The following is a 27,547-nucleotide window of genomic DNA, read 5'->3' on the forward strand; positions in this document are numbered from 1 at the left end:
TAAATGAAGTCAGTATAGCAATATATTGACACAAGCTTGGTTATAAAAACATACAAAAGCATAGCTAATGCCAATGAATAAATGTGCCAAATGTTTAATATCCAATTAAACCAGATAATTATTTTCATTTTATTATTTAGTTTTTATTTCTTGTCATATTTTTTTTTACATTCTAAATCCAATTTCTGAATATTCAGACAAATTTAAAGATTGTTGTTTTTTGACCTGGTCCATTTTTATGCTCTTATATTATCATGGTTGTGTGAAATGGGCTCAAAGATGACAATAATACTAATTATGATTTGCTATGTGATTTCTTTCAGCATTATATCAAACAAAAGTTTTATTATGCCAGGAAAAACAAGCATCAAGCCTGCATTATTATTTTTTAGCTGAGATACAGACTAAAGGGCATCTGCAACTTCAAGCTCGAAGTCAGTGAACTACAGTATTTGCTGTAAGTGCAATAGCAAATCACTGGATAGGACCAAAACTCCAATCCCCCCCTTTTTTGTCCCTGGTGGTTTGATTCCCCACAGATTCGTTGGCTGTTTTGTTCCCTGTGGATAATCCAGCCTTCGTGTCTGTCCGTGTGTCTAGACACACACTCTTCTAGTCTCTGTAGCCTGTGAGGAGATTGTTAGTGTTATTATTATTAGTGTTTGTGAAGAAACATTAATAACCGTCTCACTCTCTCTCTCCCCCTTTCTCCACGCTAGGAGGATAAGCATCGGATTTAATTAACTGAAAGGGAGACCCTCCGCTAGCAGAGAATAGAATGACAGCGTGATGAATGTGAAGGGATAAGGAGGAGAGTCGCAATATGAGGACACTGTGTGATGAGTGTGCGATTCCAAAAGTAGCTCTACAGTACTTTGAATGTTTCTCTGGAGGCGTGTATATGTGTGTGAGTTTGTAAGAGCTTATCAGGAAACATGTTTGTGCTAGTAAACAAGGCAGCAAGGGCACAAGATAATGTAAGGAATGTCACAAGGCCGAGTGCAATGCATGTTTAAAAAAAAAAGTGTCTACTTGTGGTATATATCACACGAGTGTGTGTTTGTGAAAGCATCGTGTTGGGATGATGGAGTCAGAAGATTTTAAAATGACGCATCTTGGTATTAGTCAGTGTGTTTACTGGCTACTTCTCTAAATATAGCTGTCTTACACACACACACACACACACACACACACACACACACACACACACACACACACACACACACACACACACTGACACGCCCTGAGTTGAATGTGCAGCATGATGGTGAAAACTATTACAGCACCTTTGGGCAAACATCATACCCCTGCCCTGTGTCCGTGTGGGCAGTGCGGTGGATGGGTTCGCACACGCGCGCGCACACACACACACACACACACACACGGACACGCATACAAAAGTGCAAGGGCAAAAATTAATACACAGGCACAAACATACAGTATTTGCAGGTGGCACAGAAAGAAAGACAGAAGCTCAATGTAGGCGCAAACATCACATCATCACCACAAGAATGAGCACCACAGGAAGCAACACTGTCTCAGTTAGACAAAAGCACATACACATGCACGGGTACACAAAAAACTTTTCGGTCCATGCTGTCAGAATGATGATATCCATTAATCATAATTGAACAGCTGAGTCCCTGCGCATGCATAAAACATGAAGCCAATTGTAACCAATAAATCCCCCACATATAGTAATTATTGCACACAACTGTGTTACCGGCTATCCATTCCACGTGCTCGTCTCATCGAGGGTCACGGGGTTACTGAAGCCTAGCTCCACTGACAGTGTGCAAGAGGTAGGGTACATACTGGACGGGTCAATGTGCTCACCATCCATCACAAACTAACAGACGCACACACGCAACCACTCACACCTGCAGCCAATTTATAATCACCAATTAACCCAACATGGACTGTGGGAGAAAGCTGCAGCATCCTGAGAAAACCCACGCAGGCACAGGAAGAAGACGCTAACCAATGCATCTCTATTAAAGCACCCACCTACATACTGTACAGTAACCACTGGTGTTCATAGAAGCATTAGTGTTTCAGTATTTTTCTTTTTCCCTTGAGTAGAAATCATTGTAATTAACAGAAGAAAAGATATTTCTTTTTTATACTAGCCCACGTTTCCATTTCTAAAAAAATCTACCCAATAGCTAGTGTTTTAATAGCGTTTAATAGTGTTTTAAATCTTTATAACTTTAACAAATAGAACATTTGGAAGAAAAGCATCTGGACTTCTTTAAGTTGCTTGAAGACGTTTCACCTCTCATCCGAGAAGCTTCTTCAGTTCTAGGGTCAAAAGGTGGAGAGTCCCAGATTTAAGCCCTATGGGAGTGTTTCCCCAAGAGGGATATGGACCCCCTATTGATCCACTACCTAATCACATGAGCCAAGGTGTGAAAACAGGTGTAGGTCACAATCAGCCAGGGTTTCGGGTGAACCCGCTGTGAAACCTAGCCCCACCCTATAATGTGATTTCCTGAGGTCAAAAGGCCCAGGATGTGAGTGGGCATTAAGGTGTCTGGGAAGGATCTCAAAACTGGATTATAGATGGCAGACAGTTGGTGTCGTAAACCACCGCCTCTGTTCAAAGATGGTCGTTCACAGTGGACATAGATGGCTTCTTTCACTCATCTTTCAAACCATCTTTTCTCTTTGTCCAAAATTATGTCCCTCTTGGGGAACACTCCCACAGTGCTAAAATCTGGGACTCTGCACCATTTGACCTTAGAACTGAAGAAGTTTCTCGGATGAGAGGTGAAACGTCTTCAAGCAACTTAAAGAAATTCAGACGCTTTTCTTTCTAAGCTCCTTAGACTACAATGACCTGGATGACTGAGAACCTTCACAGAGATTGTGTGAAAGTCACTTTTTTGCCCATGTTTATTTACTCTCTTCTTTTTTCTTTTTCTTTTTTTTTTAAAAAGTGGAGTCAGAAGCGTTCACATTTGGATGAAACTGTAGAGCACAATGGTTATCAGGTAAAACTAGCAAGCTAGCAAGCTGCATCTACAATCTGCATGAGCCTGTCACATGGACACCCATGCTTACTAATTAGCACAAAATAATATAAAAGTAGTAGTAGTAAAAAGTAACTAAAATGAATTACTAGAATTTCACAAACATGACGTAAGACACGCTCTTAGTACAGCTAAGTATGGTTTAGCTTTCCCGTTCCATGACTTGAATTAGCAAAGATAAAGCTTAGCTGACTAGGTTACAAACTGCCAGGTGCACTCACTTGTATTGTATACACCTGCCAGTCAGTGTGACGGTCCTATAACTCCAGTGTTATAAGTCTAGTGTTTAGTAACACTTAAACCTGTGAGTTAAAAGCCTCTTTACCCGAATGGGGAAGTTAGCAATACTAACCATGGTGTTCATGGCGTACTTTGATGTATAAAGCCTCGTCAATCACAAGTCGCTAACCAATGAGTGTTTGGTAGTGATGTACCAATATCATTCTTTAAGCGATAAAATTACCCCCAGCAACTTAAAGGTATTTTTTATACACATTCTCGAGTTTTCTTTTACTTTCCCCACATTTTGTCACCTAATTAGTGTCATGCTAGCATGTGCTGTCCCCAGTTTCACTGTGAGATCAAACCCTCACTCGTCAACCTCGTCTGTCACCTGCAATTTTTGACATAATGTATGTATTAGCTTCAGTGATGACCCCTTAGCAACTTGGCTCTCAAGTATTAGAGTACGTTTTACAGTAAATAGGAGATAATGCTCATCTATGTTTCTCTTTCAGCTCAGGAATGTTGCCCCTGTGAAACATCCTATGTGGTTATGATGTGCTAATTGACTCTTCGCTGTACAGGGTTCGACTGGAGAATTCTCTGGGTTTAATAGTCACTGACATTTACATAATTCATAGTGATCTGCACTCATACAAAGAGATCTACAGTAGATGATTCAATTCAGAGTCCAAGTCCATTCTGTCAACAAGCACTTTACATTCTCAATTCTCACTGTTGCCCTCTTTTTATTCACGATCACTCGCCTAGTTTCCAACCTCTCCATTCTCCAAGTGGCTCACGGTGTCAAAGCTTTTAAGCCACCGCTCTCTAATTTCATGCTAAAACACTTTATAGACGTATTAAAAATGTTGTTCTTTCCGGTCTATTTTGCATCATAACTGAGATCCACTGAGATAGGGTGATTTCTGTGCTCGCATTAGGAGAGGAGGCAGCAGTGGCTCATCAGTTCTGGTCATAAAACAGGGGCGCCGGTGGAGGATTCACTCTGTGGAAAATGGAACTGATGGTGGTTATTGACCGTGTCCTCCAGATCCTCATTGCTGCTGAGAAAAACGTCTTTAACTACCAAGTGGTCGGTTTCCTCGCCCCTCATCTTGTCCTGCTGATTCAGTCTTTAGATTTGTTTTCATATGGCTTTAAAAGAAATGAAAAGCACATTAGGTGCTTTAGGTGTTCGTTTTTTTTTCCACGCTGCATACTAATCTACATTCTTCTTACCAATCACGCCCACGTTTATTTCAGGAAATCATCCAAAGATAAAAACAGAGAACTGCCTCTGGTCTCCCTCTGGTATTCCACTGCTTGTTTTAATTTAATTTTTTGACCAGTGTTGAAGAGGGCAAGCCACGAAGAGAAAAAGCGAAATCTCCCCCCTCGCCCAGGACCATTTCACAGACAAAAATGAACCGGTATTGATTGTAATCCCTGGATAAATACAGAGCACATGCAGCTGCAGAAATCCCATTATTCAGACAGAATTAACTGTGAAACAAGAGCACCTGCTTAAGGTCCACACATCACCAATCAGTGCGTTCACTGAGCAGATTAGAGGAGGATATGTTATCTGAACTCATCATACATTACGTCGCAATTAAACTGAAAGTGGAATTCCCAGTCCACACCTTCAGCCCGACAGATTGTAATTGATTTCTGGTGAAACCTGATCATCAGGGTTGTACTTTATGCGACAGTAACTCGGCTCTTATTAAATTCCGTAAATTCCAGAGGAGCTGGTAGGACAGAGAGCCGGTGTCAGGTATAAAAACTGTCACGTTGTTTTTCAAAAACTAGTCTTTTGAAACAGCAGCAGTAATACTGTCTTGTCTGTGGTAGCTGACACACACGTTATCATTCTAGGACGTTGCAGTCTGGTTATGTTTTACTTCCTTTAAAGTGTGATATTTTTCTACAAACAAACACGCAGTCATAAAGCGCCGCGTGATGCGTGAATCCTTTCCGTGTGAATTCCCCATTAAAAGCGCTGACCTGTTTTCCATGCCACCTCAACCCCAAATGTGCTGGAGCATGTATCATACCCGACATTACAGTATCTGTCAGAATATTATGTAGCTGCACGCATGCTTCTGCTGCATGCAGTGGCTTGTCACAAATTCACAACTTACAGACATACAAGTTAAATTAATTACAAGTTGCAAATGTTATGTAGTTAAGCGAGATCAATCATCCACTAATCAGTTTGTGAAGTGCGATTTTATAGGAGAATCTCAAATGAAACATAATCAATTCCCTGTCAAAATAAAAGCAGAGAAAGGAAATAAGTTATGCTGAGTTAATGAGGTTGAAAGTGGCATTGTGTGGGTGTTATGTCATCTGATTGCGCTTATGAGGCGTATTAATTCTGTTCCACTTTATACTAAAGTTCAACACAGTACATATAAGAAAGTGTCAGACACTGTTCCTCTGCCATGAGGCCAGTTAACACTCTGCTGCTCTCACTACCTCTGAACATTGAATATCGATCCTTCTTCTGTTTATAAGATTGGGGAAACCTGCAGTCAGCTGAGACTGAAGAAATCACTTGGATGAGTGACGAAACGTTTCTCCTACAAAAAAGCTACGTCCAGATGAACAGAATCAACTTTTGGAGATCGATCCTTCTATCACTCTTTACATTATTATTTTTTAATCTTTTTTGCCTCCTGCTTTGTCTTTAGCAGTACACTTCAGGCAGTGCTGCTGCCTGGAGTTATAATTAAAAGGCAATTGAAATAAGCTGGCAGACAAATAATGACTCAATGGGTACAGAGAGGAAGATACTGCACAACGTATATATCGCATGTTGAGGACACACAGTGTTTAAGATTCTACACATATTTAAAGTCATAATTATTCATAGAGCCATAGGCCAAATTATTCCATCATCCAATGGTGCATTTATTTATTTGCGGTTTTCTTTTTGGGGAGTTTGGATGTGGGTATTGCCTGAAATTGTAATTAGTCATGACAGAAATGATTAAAATAATACAGAAAGAAAGCCTCATTTGTATGCACATCAAATGAAGCACAGTCTCTGTGTTTACCTACTCAATCACTCAGGTGTCATTATACAGTACTACCACCATGTGGTCACAACATATTAATACATGAGTTAAAGAAAAAAAACAAGACAGACATGAAGCTTAAAAAAAACAAAACAAACAAAACTTTTTTAAATATTAAAATTTATTTCCACGCTGCAACCGATCTTAATCACTTAAAAATTGTTCACAAGAGAATCAGCAGGAATGAAACGGCGTATTTACAGAAGAAGAACTTTACAGTCACATTTCAAAATATAATATTACAATTAGAGGGATAACACTTACAGCTCATCTGGTTTCTAGGGGATTATTTAGTCAATGGGACTGAAAACCGATTTCTGTACTCGATTTAAGCTCTTTCTTGTGAGACAGAAGGAAAGTCAATTCAACTCACAAAATAAAAAGATTTTTCAGTGCAATTACCTGAGTCCCACTGACTTTACCTTTGCTAACAACTTCTACCTCATGTATCCCAGTAAGAGCAGCAAATTTATTTAACAGATACTTGTGATAGAGTAGTTCAGGAGCAAATGTTTACCTAACCTTTTTAATGAGGGATAGCCAACATTTATCAGGTAGTGATTTCTCAGTCACTGCATACAGTTCAGGATTAATTACAGGCACTGATAATACCTCTGTATATGGAGTCAGTCGTCTACAACAGCAAGATAACAGAGGTATCAGATGGAAAGAGTTCAAAAACTTTCAGTGGATAAGACACCACAGAAAAATCAGAGAAAAAAATAAATAAATAGTCGTAGCATTTTTACACATTTAACAGACTGAATGTTCTTTTCAAATGCTTAACTGCAGCACATGTGCAGTTTACAAGTACTAAAACAGCAGAGATAAACAGTAATATACAAGAAACTGCCACACAATTTGGTTGGAAAAACATGCACATATACACACTTGAAAAAGAAATGCTTTCACAAGACTGTAACTCATACCGTATTACATGACTTGGGAATTACAAGGTGCTTGAGTCTATCAAGATGAATGATTTACAATCACTGACTGTAAATCAGAATGTTTCATAAAAGCACTTGCTGCCAGAGCAGTGCTTCAGCTGTGCAAGTGTCGTACAACTATCGAAGACGGGCAGAGAATTACGGTCAGTGGATTACCATAACATCTAAAAATAACGGGAAGTACAAAGTAAAAGGCCAAGAGATGCTTTATAAAAAAGCATCAACCAGAGGATTGAGAAACCGAGCTGATGGCCGACTATAATCAGAAAAAGCTGTTGAGTTGGAAATGTGAACAAATCTTCATTATTACCTGTTCTTAAATGGTTATCCTGCTCAGAGGAGTTCTTTCTTAAAAACCTGTTGCAATGTGCTACCATGCACATTCAAAAATGATCACAATCTAACATTTATTAAGTGTTTTGCCACACGCAGAATCAATGTGCGGGCAAATGCGATAAATAATAGATTTGCTGCTAGCTAGCTAGCATATTTTTCCGTCTGTTTTTTAAATTTCAAATATATTTTAATGTTTAAGTAGTTTCATAATTCAGCTGTCTTACAGAAAGACAGGGCAGGATATGTTTTCTGGTCACCGTGAAAAGTATCAGCTAAACTAGCTAAAAGCTAACTAGCCTAGCAGGTACTAGCCTTTTAAGCTAGGAAAGTTAACTTTATTTTATGTTGTTCAGATTTATACAATTATAGATTTATATAGTTATTTAAAAATATTACATTACACTTTGAATTATTATGGGTTTTGAAATGTCTTTCGCTGTTATGTCTAATGACAAAGTAGCCTTTTTCAAAGGTAATGTTTCAGCAGATAGTACTCTCTGCTTTTTAAGGCAATATGTAATGTAGGAATAGTGCTATTCAGCTATGATACCTGCAGTTTGTTAGAGATACAACATTGTCACTTTATTTTACTTATTTTTTTAAAAGCTTAATCCTGACTAAGCCTGGGTAAATTTAAACTGTATAAGAACCGTGTTAAAGGAGCATGGTGTATGCCTTATTTTGAGGCCTCTACTTTAATCTGATGGGCTTGGCAGTAACAGCTCAATATTAAGACCATATGCAGCTTCAGTTGGTCCTTGGTAACTGAGAACACATGCATACATAAAGAGACCAGCACAACAATGCCAGAAAGACACAATAAACCACCCATCACGTGAACAAAAAGACAGTTATTGCTGGAGTTTAAATATTTCCGTGTCTTGTCTTGGGACACAGACGTTTTCAGCAGTCTTGGTTTTGATGAAGAAAAATTGGTGCAATGAAGCAAATAATTTAATCTGTTTTCCTTTTTCTTAGTAGCTCTGGCAAAAATGAATAATATGCATAGACAGTATCCATGTTGTCTTGCGTTGAACTGACAGGGAATGTTGAATACACCACAAACTCCTGGATCAATAAATCCATACTTTTCTTTTCACTCTATTACAGTCACAGCTATGAAATGAGCTGGCCACTGCAGCAGTTCTATGATTATAGGAGCTTGAGAGGTTCACGGATGATGTTTTGACCTAAAATGTCAGTAATGCTACTCAGCTGGAAAGAATGATTTCCCTGAAACTATTCCAAGTGAAGCATCAGGGATGTTTTAAGGTTATTGTGGGCCTATCCTGCCATACCTATTGATTTGGGACCCTCTCTGGGTTTCCCAGTCAGTAATTTCTCAAGTCGAAGATGTTATAGAAACTTTGCAAATAATTCATGTTGACTGACTGATGGCCAGTGAGCAATCCTGTGTCATTAAATCCAGCAGTCATTAAAATCCATCCTCCAGAGATGCTTTGGCTTCCCAAATCTTCACAGTTCGGTCACTGTCGAAAACACAAAGGTAAAGTTTATGATAATAATCAAAATTTGTAATTTTAACATGGCAGGATCGTAGTTCAACACTACTGACTAGTGTTCAACTATGTTAGGAGACTTACTCAGAGGCAGTGAACAGTTGGCTGCTGTTAGTAGCCAGGCCGTTGATTGGACTGTCGTGTCCTTGGACCTCACCGAGGGGTGCAAGCGAGTCAGTGTGCCAAAGGCGCAACAGCCCTCCTCTGCATCCACTGAGCAGAACCGGGGAGCCTGGCACCACGCCCAGAGCACTAACCCAGTCTGCCTTGGCATTGACCGACTAGTAGATGCAATAACAGCCAACAGTTAGTGTAGAGTTTATCAGATTTACAAGTTTAAGTCACTGATATAAACTTTTTAATCTTGGGAAAAATCTTTGATGCACAATACCTGTAACAGTTTCTTACTGGCCAAGTCCCACTTTTTAATATAATAGTCTCTGGAGCTGCTGTAGAAAAAGTCTCCATGCACAGTGAGAGACTCCACGCTGTCCTGATGGACGGGGTCAAACGTATGGCAGGAGGTGATGCTACCCTGAGCGCCCTCTGTCACCTCAAACATCTGAAAAACAAGCACATTTGTTCTTTATATATATGGTGGTTATCATAAAGTTTGACGACTCTGTTCATTGCTCCCTGGAAGTATAGTTAGGGCTGGATCAGGTGATCCTCAATCCTCCCTTAGTTATGCTGTTGGTTATGCAACCCTCACTACCCTGGCAAGCAAAATATTACCCCATTGAAACGGGCAATTCCGGACAGTTGGTAGTACTGCAGGAAAAAAGTGTTAATCTAACAGATTAACACTTTTGTCCCCCCCCCCCCCCGCAGTTTTAAATCCCTGAAAGTGGGGACGTCTCTCCCAGAGCTCCAGTTCGGTGACACCATGTGCATCTTGTAGAGCAGTGGTCCCCCCCCACACACAAACACATCCTCCAACCTCACACAAACTTCAATTTTTTTGTAAACATCCATCCATCCATCTTCATCCGCTTTGTCCGGGGTCGGGTCGCGGGGGCAGCAGCCTAAGCAAAGAGGCCCAGACCTCCCTCTCCCCAGCCACCTCCTCCATCTTATCCGGGGGAATACCAAGGCGTTCCCAGGCCAGCCGAGAGATATAATCTCTCCAGCGTGTCCTGGGTCTGCCCCGGGGCCTCCTCCCAGTGGGACATGCCTGGAACACCTCACTCAGGAGGCGCCCAGGGGGCATCCTTGTCAGATGCCCGAACCACCTCAGCTGGCTCCTTTCGATGTGGAGCAGCAGCTGCTCTACTCTGAGCCCCTCCCGGATGGCCGAACTTCTCACCCTATCTCTAATTTGTTTAAAAAATTAAACAAATTAAAATAAACTACTACCTCTTTTAAATAACAGAAAAACAAACCATCTTTATGGTGTAATTATTTTACGTTTAGGTTTTTTTTTAATTGTGTAAGAATATTCAACATTGGTATCAATACATTTTTCAAAAAAAACACCTCTCTGTGCAGAATGGGTTTAAAAACATTCTGTGGCAGGATCAGCCTGATATTATTCACATTCGACTGTAACTTTACTGTTTAAAGAGCTAACATCTTCAAATTTTCAGGAGTAGTTATTCATTATAAGAAGTGTTTGTGAAATAAAAATCAAGAACGTGGGATATTGTTTGTCCGTGATTTGGACAGCCTAGCGCGACGCAGGGGGAAGCAAATTCTGGCGGGGATGCCTACCTTAGCACCACCGTTGTGCAGGTGAAGGCAAGATATCATCATAGTTTTTAGACTTTGTCTTTACTTTACAATATAAAGAGCCTTGAAGGAACTGTTGTAATTTGGTTTTATTTAAAAACAGAATATAATTCAACTGATTTGAGTTGAAAATCCTATTCAGACTATATATCTATATATATATAGGACGCTGCTACAACACATATATGGCTACATTTTTGTGTAGCTTCCTACTTTAATATGATGGTCTTTGGAGCCGGTGAGCACCAGGTCCTGCCCGCTGCCCAACTTTTCGACTGTCAGACACATAACAGGCCCCAGATGGCCGGTCAGCTTCCCCGTAGATGCAAATCTAAAGAAAGGAGTCAAATTAAGAAATCATTACCAAAATAAATACCTCCTATGAAACTGCTTATAGCTAAAACTCCTATCGATGTTACTGTAACTCACTTGCGGAGGTCCCACATGCGGACAGCATTGCCAGCAGCAGCATACAGGAAAGAGCCAGTGTGGTTGAGAGTAATCTGATTGATCTGACTCTCTCCAGGTGGGATGGATAAACTCCGAGCAGAAGAACAGGTGTCTCCTGAGCCCACCTGTCCCGACGACCTTACACGTATAACAAAAATGCAAAACAATAAGATGGTGATAAAACGTAATGACAGATGCTGGACGGAGGGGCGCGTGAACTTACGTGAGTGTGCGGATACACTTGGCAGAGTCTCGTATGTCCCAAACTTTGATGTAAGCAGTGGAAACGGTGAAGACAAGGCTGGAAGTGTACCTATAATAACAGCAACAAGTAAGTAATCTATCCAAAGGTTAAATACAAAAACCAACGTTACTAGTGATTCTAGTATTCTGGTACCTGACTGAGACGACACTGCTGGGATGATCAGCCAAAGACATGATCTCCTGACCTGTCACCAAGTTCCAGACCTTACATGTCCGGTCTAAGAAGATGCACGAGCACAGGTCAGATTAAGAAACAAAAAGGAAAGAAATCATAGAAAACAGTCTTCTCGTGGTGGCCGTTTGAAAGCCGGTGCAGTTTTTACCTTTAGACCCTGTAAACAGCAGGTCATCAGTGGCGTCTACACAGAGAACAGGCTTGGTGTGGCCCTCAGCTACATAAACACACTGAAGTTTGCCCCCCCGGCTGTTCTTGGGGCTTGTTACAGGGTTGATGACACCCCTACAAACATGACACAACATTTTAGACTTTCACTAATCAGCTTTCTGCACCAGCAAAGCCTTGTAGTGGCATACTGTAGCTGACAGATTAAAGTGGTTAAAGCAGTGACAGAATGAAAGGGAAAGGAAGTACAGAGTTAACTATTCCCTCTGATTTTAGCTTACATTTGATATTTAATTAAACATATTAAAGAGGCATGAATTACCTGTGGCCTTCAAACGCAGGCGAGTCCTCCAGCCTGAAACAAAATAATAATGGTTATTTAAAACTTAAATAAACACAGTTAAACTTAAAGGGCGTATTAGCATCCTAACATTTGCCTTTTGCAACAGTTTGCTCAGTAAAGCAGTGAAGTTCAGGCTGCTGGGTTCATGTCATTTTTGTAATCACCTAAATTAAATTATGGCTCATCAGGGGTTCATGAATGGCTCTGTTGTAATTATCCAGCTGCGGCCTGACTGACACATGGCTAAAACTACAAACAAACCTGTTCTTCTGATTAAAGGAAGTTCACACTTACAGGGATTTGTAGTCACTGGCTTTGGTTTTAGTTTCCGCTGTGCTAACTGGAGCTGCATGTACAGGTCCTGGGATCTGCGACGCCACGCCTCCTTTCTCGTGCATCTTCCTGCGGCTGAGCGGCGAGCGCTCCAGTTGTTTCCTCTCAGCTCCTGTAGGTGATCTGGATCTGGAACTACAGACGGTAAAGATTTCACAAGGGGTTTTGTTTTTCTGGAGTAATAACACGTAACATTTTAGCAGCAAGATATCACACAAACAGTCTTCAATATTTCAGAATGCTGAATGATGAGCACCGGAAATATCTGGCATTTCAGAAGAGAACTTTGATATTTTTGTGCCCTGCAGAGAAATGTTGCTTTTACCACTTACATGGCAGCTGGCCTGGCAGACAGCGCAGATGGGGAAACCGTTTGCTCACGGTCAGCGGTTTGACCAACCGCTTGACCCTGCATGTCTGCCGGTCCTTCCAGGCGCTCAGCAAGGGGCAGCAGAGGGGCTGAAAAGTCTCCAGTGGGGGATTCACAGGACAAATCTCCACTGCCGGCATAAAGCAATTCCATCTGTGTGGTGGTTCGCCTTCGAGCCTGGGGGACCAGAGTTTGGAACACGGACTCACAACTCACTAAGCAGCTAGTAATTATCCTAAATTCAACAAAGTATTGTGGAACTTCTGCTTAACTTTGGATGAAGTAAAAAGGAGGGGAATTGGAAAAATATGGATCAAATATTATAAAGTAAATTCAGTTTTAAATTTAAAAGCATTTTTTAACTGTTAAACGTAAAAAACACGGGGGCTTAAACAGTATGCTGCACATTGCCCGGCAGAGTACAGTACCTTGCTTCTTGGTCTGGATTCACCACACATCTTCATTAAATCTGATGCCAGTGTGCTGAAACACAGAATTTTCAACCAGTTATTCCCAGTACATGTTAGGCTAGCAGTGTTAGGCAGTACAATGTTTACCAATTTTATGATATTAGCATTTAATTTGCACCTGCACTTTCAGACTCGAGATATGCAGCATCATCCCTATGTTTTGTCTGAGAACGCTCTTCTTCACCAAAGAAGTGGGAAAAAAAGGAAAGAGAAAACACAACTGGCGTCTGGATAGAAAGTGATCCTCTTCCTCCTCACCTCAAATTTATCTCCAGAACTGAAGCCAGGACTCTAATGCACACGCTTGTGCATAAACACGCTCAGCAGATTAGACATCCAGCGCACCCCTCAACATTATGAAAGCTAATTTTAGGCTTTCAAGGGTTCTAAAAATCACACTTTGTCTCTGATAAACAGTTTGATTGCTTTCACACATGTGACAGTTGGCTCATATTACAGCTTGTTCGCTATCTGTATCTGAGTCTGATAATGTTAGAGCCACTTCAACGAAGGTTTCACAAATGCCAGCTAACAGCAGCTAACAGAGGTTAACGGCAGCTAACAGAGGCTCACAGCAGCTAACAACGGCTAACGGCAGCTAACAGAGGCTAACGGCAGCACACAATAACATGCAGGGAAAAGTTGCCTGCTCAACTACGTGAGCTACAATGGTACAAACAAAAACAGGCCTCGTCAATAACTAGTATTTGCTTTGTCTATATCCGGCTTCTGTACAAGCAACAAAGTAGTTAGTGACACAAAGTCGTTAGCATGCAATGAACGTGGGATTTCACAGATCCAGGCATCACTCGTTTAAATCGCAAAGACGGCAAGGGGCGAAAATGCTCATCAAAAGGGGACTTCTGCGATCATGATGCATGAAATCATGAATTACTTTTTTCTTCTTCTAACTGTGAACCTATAAAGTGCTTTTGAATTGATAACCTGTGCAGGTGTATATATTTACCTGCCCTCTGTGGCTGGACTGGGGGTGGATTCATCACTACTGCTGTCATTTCCGTTCTCTGCAATAATGACAGACACAAATAAAGACACATTTGAAAAAGGGAAAAACAAAGAAAAATGTGTCTTTGTGAGTGTGGAAAGCATGTGTGACTTCCTTGATGGCACATTTTAGATGTCAGGGACTGTTCAGAATGTTGCTGCAGCGGTTCATAAATGAGGTCGGGGGGTCGTTTAGTGTAGTTTTAGATAAAGGGTGATCTGGGAGAGAAGGAAATGGAGGAAAACGCAAGAGAAGACAAACACAGAAAGGCTGACACGCAAACTGCTGCTTCCACATAATCGCAGCTCATCCTCATGAAGTGGGACTGGCTAGCAGGTGGGGTGACACGTCATGCATATTACTGGCACAGTTACGACAGCCGGGTTAGTTTTTATCAGGACTGCGATGCACGTGATGCACACGGCAAGATTCCATCATTTTTTTCAAATGTAGATTTTTTTCTTTCTAATTTGGAAACTAATTGCACAAAAAAAAAATCAGACTGAAAACAGTTCACAGTTTGGGAGCAACATTTAATGGAAATCGTGTAGTGTGCACGTGCTTTGCTCTCTCACGCACTAACGTACTGCTGTGTATTTTTGTCACTCACCTGGAGACAGGTAACCTAACTCTGAGCTCACAGCAACACCACAGAAAGAAACAAACAGAAATCAAAAATCAAAACCCAAAGATGAGGAAAAAGGCTACTCGTTATTTTACTGGCTTCAGTGACAATTTGATGTGTCATAGTGACAAATTCTTCACATCTCTTTTGGACAAGCTGAGGAAGCCGGTAAAGTAAAAAAGTAGCCACACACGGTTAAAAAGATGACTGAAAAAGGTGATTGCGCCCGACGGGCTCGGACCCGAGTCGATCTGTCGGCGCCCGCTACCTTGCAAAGCGCTGCCCAGCAAGGCGTCCAGCTCCGGGTTGATCTCAGCTTTCTCCTTGAGCATGTGGAAGAGCAACTGGTTCTGCGTGGCGCTGTTGATCTCCGTCTGCTTCAGCCTGCCCTCCATCACCTTCAGCTGGGAGTCCTTTTGAGCCGCCTGCAGACCCTGAGTCCCGGCACAGCAGAGAGATTATCACAGAGCTCTTTTTAATTGTTTGTATTCGTATAACGGAGGTCGACCTCCGCATCTGTTCAGCGCAGGAAACAAACATAATAAAGGCTCGGCCTCTTTCAGTTTAGTGTGAAGTAGTAATTACTTCCGCTTCTTCGGTTGTGCTCTCAGTCTTCCTCCTTTTGCCGCTGGGCTGACTGCATTTCCTCACTGGACCAATTAGGTTTCGCCAAATCTAATCTTATCTAATCTAATGGAGACTTAATTCAATCATGTTGTTCCATTAAAGGTCTCATTAGATTCAATCTCATAAAGGAGCCATGGTTACGAAGAAAACGGGATCGGGATAAACAGGCAAGCTGCAAACGAGTTACCACGACGACTGCAAATAATCGCTATGCAATTAAATTCATAAAGCACTTCTACTTAGAGAAAGGTTGGTATCATAAAAAATAAACATTGTGATATTTTGTAATATTTATTTGACATGTCTGGTGTGAGTCATCTGTTGGTACCTTATTAATGGCCATAGTCATGAAATGGTCAAGTAGGAAGCGGGACTCAGATAGGTTACAGGAACTGATGACAGCAGCAGCATCCACGGTGTCTCCTTCCTCCTGCAGCCCACAGCGATGACACATTTCATAAAACATTGCTGCGAGAAACTTGACAACTTATTTCCAGTGTGATTTGATTTAAAATGAGGACAGCAACCTTCTTCCATAGCTAAAACCAGCTATCAGCACTGCTAACACAAACAAGTTTTATAAACAGCAATTCTGTGAGAGATTTCCTGATGTGCTTGGGATCATCATCCCGTTCTATGACCCAGTTGGCCTCACTTCTGACTCTAGAGCACTTTGGTATACAGAGGAGTTCATGGTCGACTCAATGGCCACAAGGTGCCCGGGTCCTGAGCTGCAAATCAAGCCCAAATCATTACTCTGCCACCAAAAGTGCTTGGTCTGGTTTTCTCCAAATATGAAGCTGTGCTTTACAGCGAAATATCTCCACTTTGGTCTCGTCTGCGTCTAAAGGACACTGTTCCGGAAGTCTTGCAGTTTGTTCAGATGCAAAATCTGCAGCAACTCTCTGGTGTAGGTCTTTATTGAGGATTGCATAGTCTGAATTTGGGGATAATTTTCTGGAACGTCTACTCCTGGCAATATTGGGGGGGCACTGTGTTAAAACACAGCGGACATTCCCAGACCTCCAAATTGCCAAAACATCTGCCTTTATAGAGGTGCATTGAAGTGCATTTGATTAGAGTTGTACTTCTTTTTTAACAGGACAATTAAAACAGAAAAACATCTCAAACTGCCTGGATTATGAGAGCAAACATTGTTAGCTGCTATAAAACTTTCACCCACGGCTGGGATGCAATTTAATGAATCACTAGTCTGACACTAACCATCAGTTAGCAACCCAATTCTAAGCCTGCAGAGATTTCCAGCAACGCACATTTCAGCCAACACAGCATTACATACCACCGCTCTCAGTGCTATCTCATTAGTGACCCCAGGCTTACTATTGATAAATAATTGCACAGTTTAACCCAAGCGGCAGCAAATCAGAGGTTTTCAGGATCCGCGGCTCTCTAATTCCTAAATTGCACACTTTAAACTCAACAATTTGTGCAGCAGCTTAAAGAGCATCGTGAGTGGCTGATGGCATGAATGTGAGGTACAAAACTCAGAGTGTAAACGTTATACGTGCAAACAAAAAGTTACATGTATACACGGCTGATCAGCTGCCACCATTAGGCTGCTTTGGCTGCATTAATGGGCTGTGCTGCCGGTGGGTTGTTGTTTTATTGAGTCATTGTTGTTTTGACAAATAGGCGCCTGATGCTTGTTTGTCAAAGTGGGGCCCAAAATGCTCTGGGACTGTCAGCGGTGCAGAACTGCAATTATTTCCCAAATTGATTGCCCAAGGGTGACAGCCCCATGCAAGCCCATTCTCGCTAATGAGGCAGCGATGATAGTGTTTGCATCATTATGAGCTGCGTGCGAGTGTGCGAACATCATACTGCCCTTCTTTTATGAAGCATTACAAACAGACTCGAATAAACACTGGGATCACGCGCGGCCGATTGCTGCTGTTCTCTCACCTTAGCCTCCTCCATCTGCATGATGTTGGCCTGGCAGTCGGCGATGCTGTCGTTGATGTAGTCGATGTTGGCGCTCAGGGACTCCAGCTCCTCGTTCAGAGATGCCAGGGAGCGGTCGGCGTCCGCGCCGTCTACTGCCGTTTTTTCTCTTTTCCTAGACACTCGCTCACGTCGTCTAGTCAGCTCCTCACGTTGCTGGAGAAAAGGCGAGAACAGAGGTTAGAAGGAAAGGAGGACAAAGAAGCATTTTAAAAGCATTTTAGTTGGTGCAACTACACACAAACATCTCTCTCTCTGCAGTAATTGGGCTCTAAAGTAGGAGAGTAGCAGTAAAACTCCTGTAGTATTCATCAGTGACAACAGAAACAGCATGACAGCTGGGGTGGAAGTGGGTTGCAAAGCAGCTTGCAGATGGGCAACAACTGTGTGCAGGCTAAAGCAGCTTAAGTAGTGGGGCCTATGTGAGTTCAGCAAACTGGATATTATCACAATACTTCTCAATACTTCATGTTATTGCGATTTTTACCATTTTGCATTTGCTGAGCATTGAAAAAAAAAACTGTAATACTGTATCGACCAGCTGATGTGGGCTCACGACCACCGTAAAACATTACCTTCAGTAGTCGGTTCATATCTGTCTCCATGTTAGAGATGGTCATCCTCTGCATGATGATGTCATTGATGCGTCTCTCCAGTGACTGCCACTTGGCCCTGGCTGATCTGTTGAGGTAGATACTTCCCATCCGCACTGGGGAACTCCTAAAGAAGAAGGCATTCTTTCAGACGTCTCACTCAGCTGACATGCACACTCACGCTGTAAATGCGCTAACGCGGTTTACCTGGCTCCGTTGGAAGAGCTTGCACTAGAGGACTGCAGCCGTCCTGGGACTGCTCTATGAGAGGGTTCCTGAGGAGGTTCAGGTAGGCTCACTTTCCTGCTCACTTTTCCGGACACGGGCCTCACCTGGCGCCTAAGAGCGGTCACCTGAGACAGAGAACAGGTATAACAAAGCCACATGTAACATAGTCATCATTGCCTCCCTCAACTGCGTTTTACCTCTTCATTCTTCCGACGGAGGATCAGCTCCTGCTGTCTCTTCTGGGCCTCGAGCTGCCTCACCTGGTGCTGTGAGACAAGATTGATTTTAGTTTTGTCTTTATGATCCAAAAGCAACTTTATAAGACATGAGTGTTTCTGTGCCTCTTACCTCAGCTCTGCGCTGGTCTTTTTTCAGCGAGGCTATCTCTCTGTTCCTCCTGCACTCTGTGGCCCTGTTCCTCTCCTGCTGCTCCTTCATCTGGCGCATCAGTGCCACCTGGTGGACAAGCATAACACAGCAAGTGTAGCATCGCAGCTACAAGACAAGTGTGAAAAGTGCTGCTTATCCCAAAATGAAAAGAAGGAGCTTTACTTTGGTTTTCTTCATCTCGGTCACATCCAGCTGGAGTTTCTTGAGCTGCTTCTCGTACTGCGACTGGTTCTTCAGCAGGCGTGCGTGCTCCTTTTGGGCAGACTGGAGCTTCTGCAGCTCTTTGTTCATGGAGGTCAGCTTCCTCTCGTACTCAGCTTTGATCCGTTTGGCCTTTTCCTCCGTACCGGACTCCACTGAACCTGTGGATGGAGTAGGTTTCATTTCCTTTGCTCTTTAATCCTCTTTGAACAGGCAGATCCTAATTTCTCCATCTTACCCATGTTGTGCAGCACTTTGTCCCTCTCCAGCTGCGTGTCTCTGATCTTGTTCTGCAGCATCATCAGCTTCTGTTCATACTGCTGTTTGAGAGTGTGCAGACGCCGCTGGCTGTTCTCCAACTCATCGATCAGCTTCTGCTTGATGGCGATCTCACAGGTGATGTTGGCCAGGTCGGCTTGAACGTTTTCTGCACACCCCCAAAAAGAAACATGAAGTTCAGAGTGCGGTTTCTTTACAATCTGTGCACAGTTTTGTCTGGGGAAACAAAGATGAGCTCTTATTTTGATACTTCCTTCCATCTGGATAGCTGTACCTTTCTCATCCAGTTCTTCAGAGTCAGACTCCTCGGATGTCTCATCTCCCGCCATCTCAAAGTCCTCTTCTTCTCCATCAGCATCCTCGCCCTCTTCATGGTCGCTGCCCTCCTGGTAAAATGGTAACAAACGCTGAGTAATATGTGACATTTACATATTATATTTACAGTTTAAGTTATTTAATCCAGCAACCTACCACCTCTGCCTCCTCGTTTCCTCTTTCCTGATCGTTGTCCGGCAGCTCCTCTTTGACAACACTAAAGGAGGGAAAGAGTGTTAGCTCTCTGTCTAAGAAGGAAATGCTACAGTCCCAAGAGTCAAATTCGGACTAACAGGAAGTTAAATCACAACAAATACAGATGAATGACACATGCAAATGATTATAGGCTTGATTAATGAATGATTTCATTGTGATTTCACAAACATGGAGGACACAGTGGGAGAGACGAAGAGATTAAACGATCAGTAACTACCATCCACATTACATTAGGAGCCGCCGCACACTGCAAAGATCTGCTGACCAAATGCCACACGCTACAGCAAAGTGTGTGATATTTATCAACTCCAGCTCCAAATTTAATATGTTTTCAATGGTTTTGGTATCACAAAACGTGATCTGATCAACACTCTGCAGTGTGCAGTGAAAGGGAAAAAGAGGGCGAGGAAAGAGCTGGTTAAATTCCCTGCTCCCTTTGCAGGACCGTGAACCGCCTGTAGGTGCAGAAAAAGTTAGTCGCTTCGGGAATTTGGAAAAGAAGGAAGACTTGGGTCGACAATCAGCTAAAATCACTTCAAGGGAAGGGCACAAATTCCATTGCCAGTTTCAGATTGAGTATTTGAACCCCATTTGTTGATGGGAGGCGGCAAACCTGGCGTCCTCAAGCTCATGATGGTGATTCTCTTCGTACTGCCTCAGTCTTCGGTGAGAAGGATGGAGGTGGGGAGGGTGAGGACGGCGGAGGTAAAGAGAGCAGACAGGCCACAGAATTTGGGGGAAAACGAAGGATGTTTATAAGAGAGAGACAGAGAGAGAGGGCGAGAGAGATCAGCAAGAGGTGAGTGACAAAAAACCCCCAAAACAGCAGCTCAAATGATGGATTTTGGTTATGGAGACGTAAAGAAAGGCAGATTTCATGTGAGAAAACCTGATTTAAAGAAAATAAACAGTTCTTTGTAACTTGCAGATCCCAAGCATGTATAGAAATAAAAATATACAAGACACATGCAGCAAAGGGATAAGCGATCAATGGCCTCCAGCGTGTTGGAGAAGTGGCGACTGAATGCAGCACACATTCCATTAAAGAAACAACAGGGTGTAAACTGCTAATGTAGGGAATCAGCAGATAATTACAACACGCCAAGAGGCGACACTCTGGCTGCACATTAACAGCTCTCCAATTTCTACTTCCTGGCAAAGCGGCTGTTATTCTTACGCACTTCCAGGAACGGACTAGAGCTTCACAACTGTGTGCCAACTTGAACATGTACCTCTTTTTCTTCTTTTTCTCCTTCTTCTTGAGTTTCTCCAGGTCTTTCTTGGCCATCTCGATGACGTCCCTGGCCTCCTTCCCTGGAGCGAGGAGGGCGGGGCCGCCGTACAGCGAGGAACGAGTGGAGGCCCGGGACAGGTTCTTCCTGAGGTTCTCGCTCACGGCCTCGCTCTCCAGAAGTTTGGCTCTGAGGAACGAGTTACATTACACAAACGTTACTGTTGCTAAACACTTGCAGCACATTTTAATGTGAAGTTATACTGTTGTTGCAGACACGTTCCTGTGATCTGGCTAAGGCTAAAATCTGGTCTCCTTTCGTACCTGAGCTCCTCGATTTCTTTGATGTAGTTCTGAATCATGTTGCCGATTTCTTCGTTACCTTCACCTACAATTAAAGGAAGTTAGGACTTTAAATGATATAAAACTATGTTAATTATAAAACTAATAGCTTAAAATCATTTCAGAAACATGCTTTAGTGGTTATTTTATCTGACATACTGGTTTAAAACATAAACTGTATATAAAAGACCGACATATCAGTAAGGGGATAGTGATTTGGGTTCCAAAAAAGAAGTCTATAAGCCTAATTATCCATAATAAGCATCATCGTCTGGGTCTGATTAAGCAGAGACACCCTCCTTCACTCCGCCCCCTCCTCAAGCTCTTCCTGGTTGTCACTGAGATTCTTCCAATCCTTCTGGGTCTCTTCTCTGTGGGATATGGCCAAAACACCTCACCTAGCAAGCGCTCAGGAGACGTCCTAATCAGATGCCTGAACCACCTCAACTGGTAGCAGCTCTACTCTGACTACTGGTTACTTTGAAACTCACATATTACAACTGTACGTCCTGGGTTTGTCAATCAGATCATCCAGTTAGGCTAGGACAGGGTTAGGGTGGAAAACCAACATGGCAGTAGGCACGATGCTCAGCTCAGAATAGACAGTGAGTGATTTATGAAGAAACACTTCAGAACTGATGACATCTTATCTTAGCACGTGTTAGCTTACTCATAAAACTGCAAGGGTGGACAAAAACCTGCCAACATGCTAGCGTTATAGCATGCTAACATTAGCATTTAGCCCAAGGCCCTGCTGTGTATATGGCCATACATAGTAAACGGACTGGTTCTTATGATGACGTCTCACTGTGAACCAACCAACCACTTTTTAAATACTAAAATCCCAGTTCTACAAAGATTAGAACTATATAAAAAATATGATACAGCATATACAGTATCAGCAAAACCAGCTGTGTCATGAGGCTGTGTAAGACATATGTTGTATGAGCTTTTTTGAAAATGTCCTACCTGCTTTGGCGAGAGCCTGGTTTGCCTGGTCACTGAGGATCTGAGTGAGTCGGGCTCTCTGGGCATCAATGGTCTCCTGCATGGCCTTCACTCTCACTCTCAGGTTGTTATTCTCCGTCTGCAACATGGAGTTTTCATGGACCAGGTCGTTCATGCCCTCCATGCCGTCCTCACCCACCATACGCTTTCCCTAAACAATCGACAAAAGGGCCAAATATTGCTCTGCTCATGTCCTCTACATGGACTGTATTTGTGAAAGCATTCCCGCCTGTGCCACGCTCTTACAGTCTTGTACTCCATCAGCTCCATCTGCAGTCGTGCTATCTCTGTCCTCAGGGCGCTGATCTGCTGGCTGGCCCTATCCTGGTTCACCATCACCTTGTTCTTGATGTTCCGGGCCCGGTTGGCGTATTTTAGTGTGTTCAAGGTTTCCATGAAGTCCCTGTCTGACGGGCTGATGCAGGCGATCATCACAGTTTGACTGGAGGATGCAAGAATAACGATCAAGCCCGTTGATTTCTTACGGCTAGTATGGACATTTAAATGCATATCTAATATTTATTTGAAGAGATATCACAGCAGATTCTTCCCCACAAACCTGTTGCCACCTAGTGAGTCCTGTAACAGCCGGGTCAGTTTGGAGTCTCTGTAAGGCACGTGAGTGGAGCGCTTACTCCTGTCTCCAAGAGCACTGATGACATTTCCCAGGGCGAGCTAAGGAAGGACACGGAAGAGGAGAACAAGCATTCAGCCTTAGTTACCTTGCCATCAGTATTCACTATAAATAAGGTTATGGTGGAAGAAATCAACAGTGTAATGCCTATTCTGTCCATCAGGGGTCTCTCCTGCACCACACACTGGCAAATGATGGTCTCTTACTTGCTTTTCATCACTGTCCTATTAAATGCAGCTCAAACTAAATTAAGTGGCCAATGACAGCAGCGCAGTGTTTACTGTTTAAAGTTCTCCGTAGAGCTTCCTCACCAGCCCACAGTTGATGGAGATGCCCTCTTTCGCTCTGTCTCCTGTAGCTCCAGTTCTCTTTAATCTCTCAGAACCCGCCAGGTCCACAAAGTGGAACTTGGCCGTCAGAGTCTCAAACTCATCGATCTCTGAGTCGTTAGCCAGACGGTTATCCGTCGCGTTATCCTGGACGAAAAGGGAAAGGAAAGTAAATAAACAGAACTGCGACTGATGCAAACACACCAGTCCTCTGTTGCCTTTCATAACAATACTTACATTGTTGTCAGGGGAGCAGACTCGCACTTGGCACAAGTGGATGGTGAAGATGGCATGGGAGCGTGAACTCTGGACGTTCATCTGGGTGCTGGCGGTGGTGCGAGACAGAGCGCCCAGCTTCAGACACTGAATCATCTGTTAGAGGAGAGGTGGAAGAAACAGATGACAAAAAATTGTGTGCTTTCTCATATCATTTCTGAGCTGCACAGAAATCTAAACATAGAGACTGTTCCTAACCACTGTGATCGTTGAAGAGTTCAGTTAAGACACTTTAGCAGCTGAAAGGTAAAAAGACTACAAGAACTTAATGATGACTTCCTCACTGGGAGATGTGAGTCTCTGCTGGAGAGAAATCCTACTCACTGAATGGAAACACTACTGTGCAAAACTCTTGAGCAGCACTCATCTTTTTCTATTTAGCGAGGGAAAAAAAATCTACTTCTATGGATGTTTCTGCCTTTTGTTCAGTTCTTTGTCAGCATGATCCCACGCTGCTTCAATAATGTTGAGGCCCAGGCTCTGGAGATGACTGGTAGTGTTTCACTGTTACTGCATTGGCAGTGTTTGGGATCAGACTCAGGCCAGATGCATCTTCAGGTCCTGTGTCAGGTCTTTATTGGCTTTTTTTCTATTTCTTAACAGGATGACAGCATTCAGATAATGTTCATGTTTTATCCTCCACTTGTCCAGGTTCCTCAAATTTTTTAAAGGACATGCTGCACATGTTTTTGGCTAATAGCTCTTTGGGAATCACCTTGTTGCTGTAAAAATTCTACTTTATGCCTGTTAGACTGTTATCTCTGTGTTTTCCATGTGAGAACTAAATAGGCTGCTAGTAACTAAGCACTGTATGATACAATATGAAAAAATTGCCAGACGATTCTAGAGTTTATCGAGCCATCTGACAGATACATCCATCCATCCATTTGTTTCTGCTCATCCTTTTTCAGGGTCACTCGAGCCTATCCGAGCTGGCTTAGGGCGAAGGCGGGGTACACCCTGGACAGGTCGCCAGTCTGTCGCAGGGCTAACACACAGAGACAGACAACCATTTGCACTCACATGCGCTCCCGCATTCACACCTATGGGCAGTTTTGTGTTTCCAATTAACCTATGCCCCCATAACTGCATGTCTCTGGACTGTTGGAGGAACATGTTTGCACCCATGCAAACACGGGGAGAACATGAAAACTCCACACAGAAAGACCCCAGCCTGATGGTGGAATTGAACTCAGGACCTTCATGCTGTGATTCATGTTTAAAGTCTTAGTAGATTGGTGTTAAATGGCTTGACAAAAACCCCCAAAATATTCCTCTAAAAGTGGTCAGCTCAAGGACTGAACTGAAAAGGGGGAAAAAAATACACATATAGAAGGGCCTGAAGAGCTGTTCCTAAAGATCCCATTAAAAAAACTACTAAATGTAGGTGAACTATCAAGTAATGAAGGGTGGCTAGAAACTTTTGCACAGTGTAACAAGTGTATTTTTACAGCGTTATGAACGAAATGAGTTGAATCAGCGGTCCCCAACCCCCGGGCCACAGACCGGTACCGGTCCGTGAGTCTTCAGAGTTTTTATCATTAACTCACTTTCCCTGGGTCTTTTCCCGTGCGTTATGAATAAATCTTTTTTTTGGTACCTGTACTGGTTTTATTTTGTTGTATTTATCCGCGACAACTTAAAGGCCGGTCTGTGAAAATATTGTTGGACATAAACTGGTCCGTGGCGCAAAAAAGGTTGGGGACCGCTGAATTAAATTAGGATTACCACCATTGTAACAGGATTTGTGCTGCCGCCATCCGAGTTATTTTGAAAGCTTTGGTCCTGTCGTTTAGCCTAAATCTTCAGAACATGAGTCACTTTCTGAGTGGGTTTTTATCACAATTTAAGACATCACCCTCAAAATGTAAAACTATATTCTACAAAAAAGATCATTAACTTCCAGTTTGCGTAGGCTCATCATCTTGGTCCATTAAAGCTACTTATTGTGACCCCCCTCGCAAAATCCCCCCCAAAAAGCAGTAGTATATTTGAGCCGCTTTTAGCGTTTTTCCAGGTTTTCGAAACTGACCTCGGCTGCAGAGGTGACGGTGCGGGTGGTGACCCCCACCGTGTAGATGCCTCCATTGGCGTCCTCGTGGATTTTGATGTTGGATTTCTGCTTCCTGGCCTCGAGGTCTCGAGTCGTGTCGAACAAATCGAGCACCTCCTCGTTGTAAAGCTAAAAAACAAGAAAGTCATAAATAATTAACAAACAGCCGACAGATTAGACGACGTCGTGCAGAGCGTAAATTATTATGTCACTGTCGGAAGCGCCATTTTTTCTCTTCAGCTGCTGCCTCACCAGCTGTTAGCAGCCACTTGCTGGCAGTTAAAAATAAAGCCGGGCGCGACCTCGGAGACAGGCTAATGACAGTTTAATGGCAGTCGGGTTATCTGCGCACTTTAACAACCTGAACTGATACACCCTATGCCGACCTTTGACCTCTTGCTGTCTGCATGCTCTCGCTATGTCTAACAAACTGACGTTAAGTTATTTCAGTGTTATTTATCAGCTTGCTGATGATGTTCGATGTTACCAACTGAGTTGCTCTGCATTGTTTGTGGATGTGAGTGTGTGTGTTTCTGCACCTCCAGGAACTGTGCATTGATCTTGAATTCAGGAACAGGCCTGCCCTGCTCAGTGGCGGCCTGTCTGCGCTCCTCGATTCCTCTGAACAGGTGGTTCACGGCCCGAGGAATGATGCCCAGCTCGTCCTCTCCGATGTTGACATCGAAGCCAGTTCCCATGGTGTACGTCTTCCCCGAACCCGTCTGGACAGGGAGGAAAAGACAGGGGGATGGGCCGGAGTCATGGTGACACAAAGAGGAATGAGACATTGGGGTTCAAATTCACACGTCACCCCTCTCCTCCCCACCGAAACGCCAGAGAGGCCCCGACAGGAGCGCGTGCGTGTTTGTGCCGACAGATGATCGAGAAAGACAGTTTTATTCTGCACGGCCGCACCTGTGTGATTACCGTGTTTGTGTGCATGCGTGTGAATGAGTGTGTTGGGCCGCTGCCGTGCCCCGTGAAAGGCGCTTTGTCAGAAAAATAACGGGCGAGGGAACAATGTGAGGACAGAATAATGAACACAAAGAGGAGCTCAGAGGAAGGGTAAGAAGAGGGAAGTTTAAAAAGCAGTTGTTCAATGACAGAGTGTCTCTTTGTACATTGAATTTCAATACAAAAACCCTTTAAATCACACTGAATAAAACTAAGCTGTTATTTTTTGCCTCTATAGTCCTCAGTGTGGCTGCACCTTCCTTTCCTCCGTTGCCTGTGAGTAAAGCATTGGTGTCATGCTGAGGCTGTTCCAGGCCTTCACTCATATTCACAAAGGCCAAAACATGGTGTTGTGTCGATAGCAAGGATTAACAATGATCAGAGTGACCGGTTCACCACTGAAGGTGATTTTTACTTTGTTTCCACACTGATGCATTAAATTAATGTTGTTCTTTTTTTGATTTGTGACTACTATGACATTGAGGCTAATTATCTGAACGCACTTTAATGAACACTAAATCACTGTGCAATTAATTCTGTTGGTATCGGAAGTTACCGATATTTGGATCATCACCGCCACTGGTCAGAACAGGCTAAGAAAAAATTGAGCCTAACACTTCAGACAGTTGAGCTGTTTTGCATTGCACAGGCCTTAATGTTACCGTACAATACATACATCATCCACTTTTTTCACAATTATACACTTGCAGAACTATAACCTCTACATAAAACAAAAGGATTTTGCATATCTGTCCATTTCAAAACCAAGGTGGACAAATGACCTTGCTGCTTTCCTCTGTTTCCAGTCTTTTTGCAAAGCAACTGTGGAAC

The 27,547-nt window shown here is 43.0% G+C and overlaps 1 protein-coding gene and 1 long non-coding RNA gene across 6 annotated transcripts in view; one reads left to right on the forward strand and one right to left on the reverse strand.

Moving 5' to 3' along the window:
• Nucleotides 1–6,442: 6,442 nt before the first annotated feature.
• The window catches only part of LOC146555859 (kinesin-like protein KIF21A), a 44,804-nt gene continuing 23,699 nt past the window's right edge, over nucleotides 6,443–27,547 (reverse strand). Inside the window, exons 3-37 of one of the 5 annotated variants that reach the window (XM_085251031.1) lie at nucleotides 26,302–26,484; nucleotides 25,742–25,891; nucleotides 23,671–23,805; nucleotides 23,416–23,580; nucleotides 23,030–23,145; nucleotides 22,717–22,912; nucleotides 22,432–22,621; nucleotides 21,445–21,508; nucleotides 21,122–21,310; nucleotides 20,503–20,550; nucleotides 19,833–19,890; nucleotides 19,633–19,744; nucleotides 19,318–19,506; nucleotides 19,041–19,240; nucleotides 18,837–18,944; nucleotides 18,686–18,754; nucleotides 18,468–18,613; nucleotides 18,243–18,387; nucleotides 17,629–17,823; nucleotides 16,034–16,135; nucleotides 15,347–15,512; nucleotides 15,064–15,084; nucleotides 14,415–14,472; nucleotides 13,406–13,460; nucleotides 12,940–13,154; nucleotides 12,569–12,742; nucleotides 12,254–12,286; nucleotides 11,912–12,048; nucleotides 11,722–11,806; nucleotides 11,548–11,637; nucleotides 11,304–11,462; nucleotides 11,088–11,205; nucleotides 9,538–9,708; nucleotides 9,231–9,427; nucleotides 6,443–9,116 (exon numbers count right to left, since the gene is read on the reverse strand). In XM_085251031.1, the coding sequence (XP_085107157.1) occupies nucleotides 9,062–9,116; nucleotides 9,231–9,427; nucleotides 9,538–9,708; nucleotides 11,088–11,205; nucleotides 11,304–11,462; nucleotides 11,548–11,637; nucleotides 11,722–11,806; nucleotides 11,912–12,048; nucleotides 12,254–12,286; nucleotides 12,569–12,742; nucleotides 12,940–13,154; nucleotides 13,406–13,460; nucleotides 14,415–14,472; nucleotides 15,064–15,084; nucleotides 15,347–15,512; nucleotides 16,034–16,135; nucleotides 17,629–17,823; nucleotides 18,243–18,387; nucleotides 18,468–18,613; nucleotides 18,686–18,754; nucleotides 18,837–18,944; nucleotides 19,041–19,240; nucleotides 19,318–19,506; nucleotides 19,633–19,744; nucleotides 19,833–19,890; nucleotides 20,503–20,550; nucleotides 21,122–21,310; nucleotides 21,445–21,508; nucleotides 22,432–22,621; nucleotides 22,717–22,912; nucleotides 23,030–23,145; nucleotides 23,416–23,580; nucleotides 23,671–23,805; nucleotides 25,742–25,891; nucleotides 26,302–26,484 (4,494 nt within the window). In that variant the 3' untranslated portion in view covers nucleotides 6,443–9,061. Of the gene's footprint in view, nucleotides 9,117–9,230; nucleotides 9,428–9,537; nucleotides 9,709–11,087; nucleotides 11,206–11,303; nucleotides 11,463–11,547; nucleotides 11,638–11,721; nucleotides 11,807–11,911; nucleotides 12,049–12,253; nucleotides 12,287–12,568; nucleotides 12,743–12,939; nucleotides 13,155–13,405; nucleotides 13,461–14,414; nucleotides 14,473–15,063; nucleotides 15,085–15,346; nucleotides 15,513–16,033; nucleotides 16,136–17,628; nucleotides 17,824–18,242; nucleotides 18,388–18,467; nucleotides 18,614–18,685; nucleotides 18,755–18,836; nucleotides 18,945–19,040; nucleotides 19,241–19,317; nucleotides 19,507–19,632; nucleotides 19,745–19,829; nucleotides 19,891–20,502; nucleotides 20,551–21,121; nucleotides 21,311–21,444; nucleotides 21,509–22,431; nucleotides 22,622–22,716; nucleotides 22,913–23,029; nucleotides 23,146–23,415; nucleotides 23,581–23,670; nucleotides 23,806–25,741; nucleotides 25,892–26,301; nucleotides 26,485–27,547 lie in introns of all 5 variants that reach the window. The other 4 variants (XM_085251030.1, XM_085251034.1, XM_085251033.1 and 1 more) reach the window with 4 other exon arrangements.
• Nucleotides 11,406–14,672, forward strand: LOC146555860 (uncharacterized). The gene is made up of 3 exons (XR_014889114.1): nucleotides 11,406–11,655; nucleotides 12,633–12,751; nucleotides 12,916–14,672. It is a non-coding gene; the product is annotated as an uncharacterized LOC146555860 (long non-coding RNA).

The sequence above is a fragment of the Mchenga conophoros genome, linkage group LG17, assembly GCF_057382185.1.
Source record: "Mchenga conophoros isolate Kocher_MC1m ecotype Shallow Benthic linkage group LG17, M_conophoros_male_GT1.1, whole genome shotgun sequence".
In the NCBI taxonomy this organism is placed as follows: Eukaryota; Metazoa; Chordata; class Actinopteri; order Cichliformes; family Cichlidae; genus Mchenga; species Mchenga conophoros.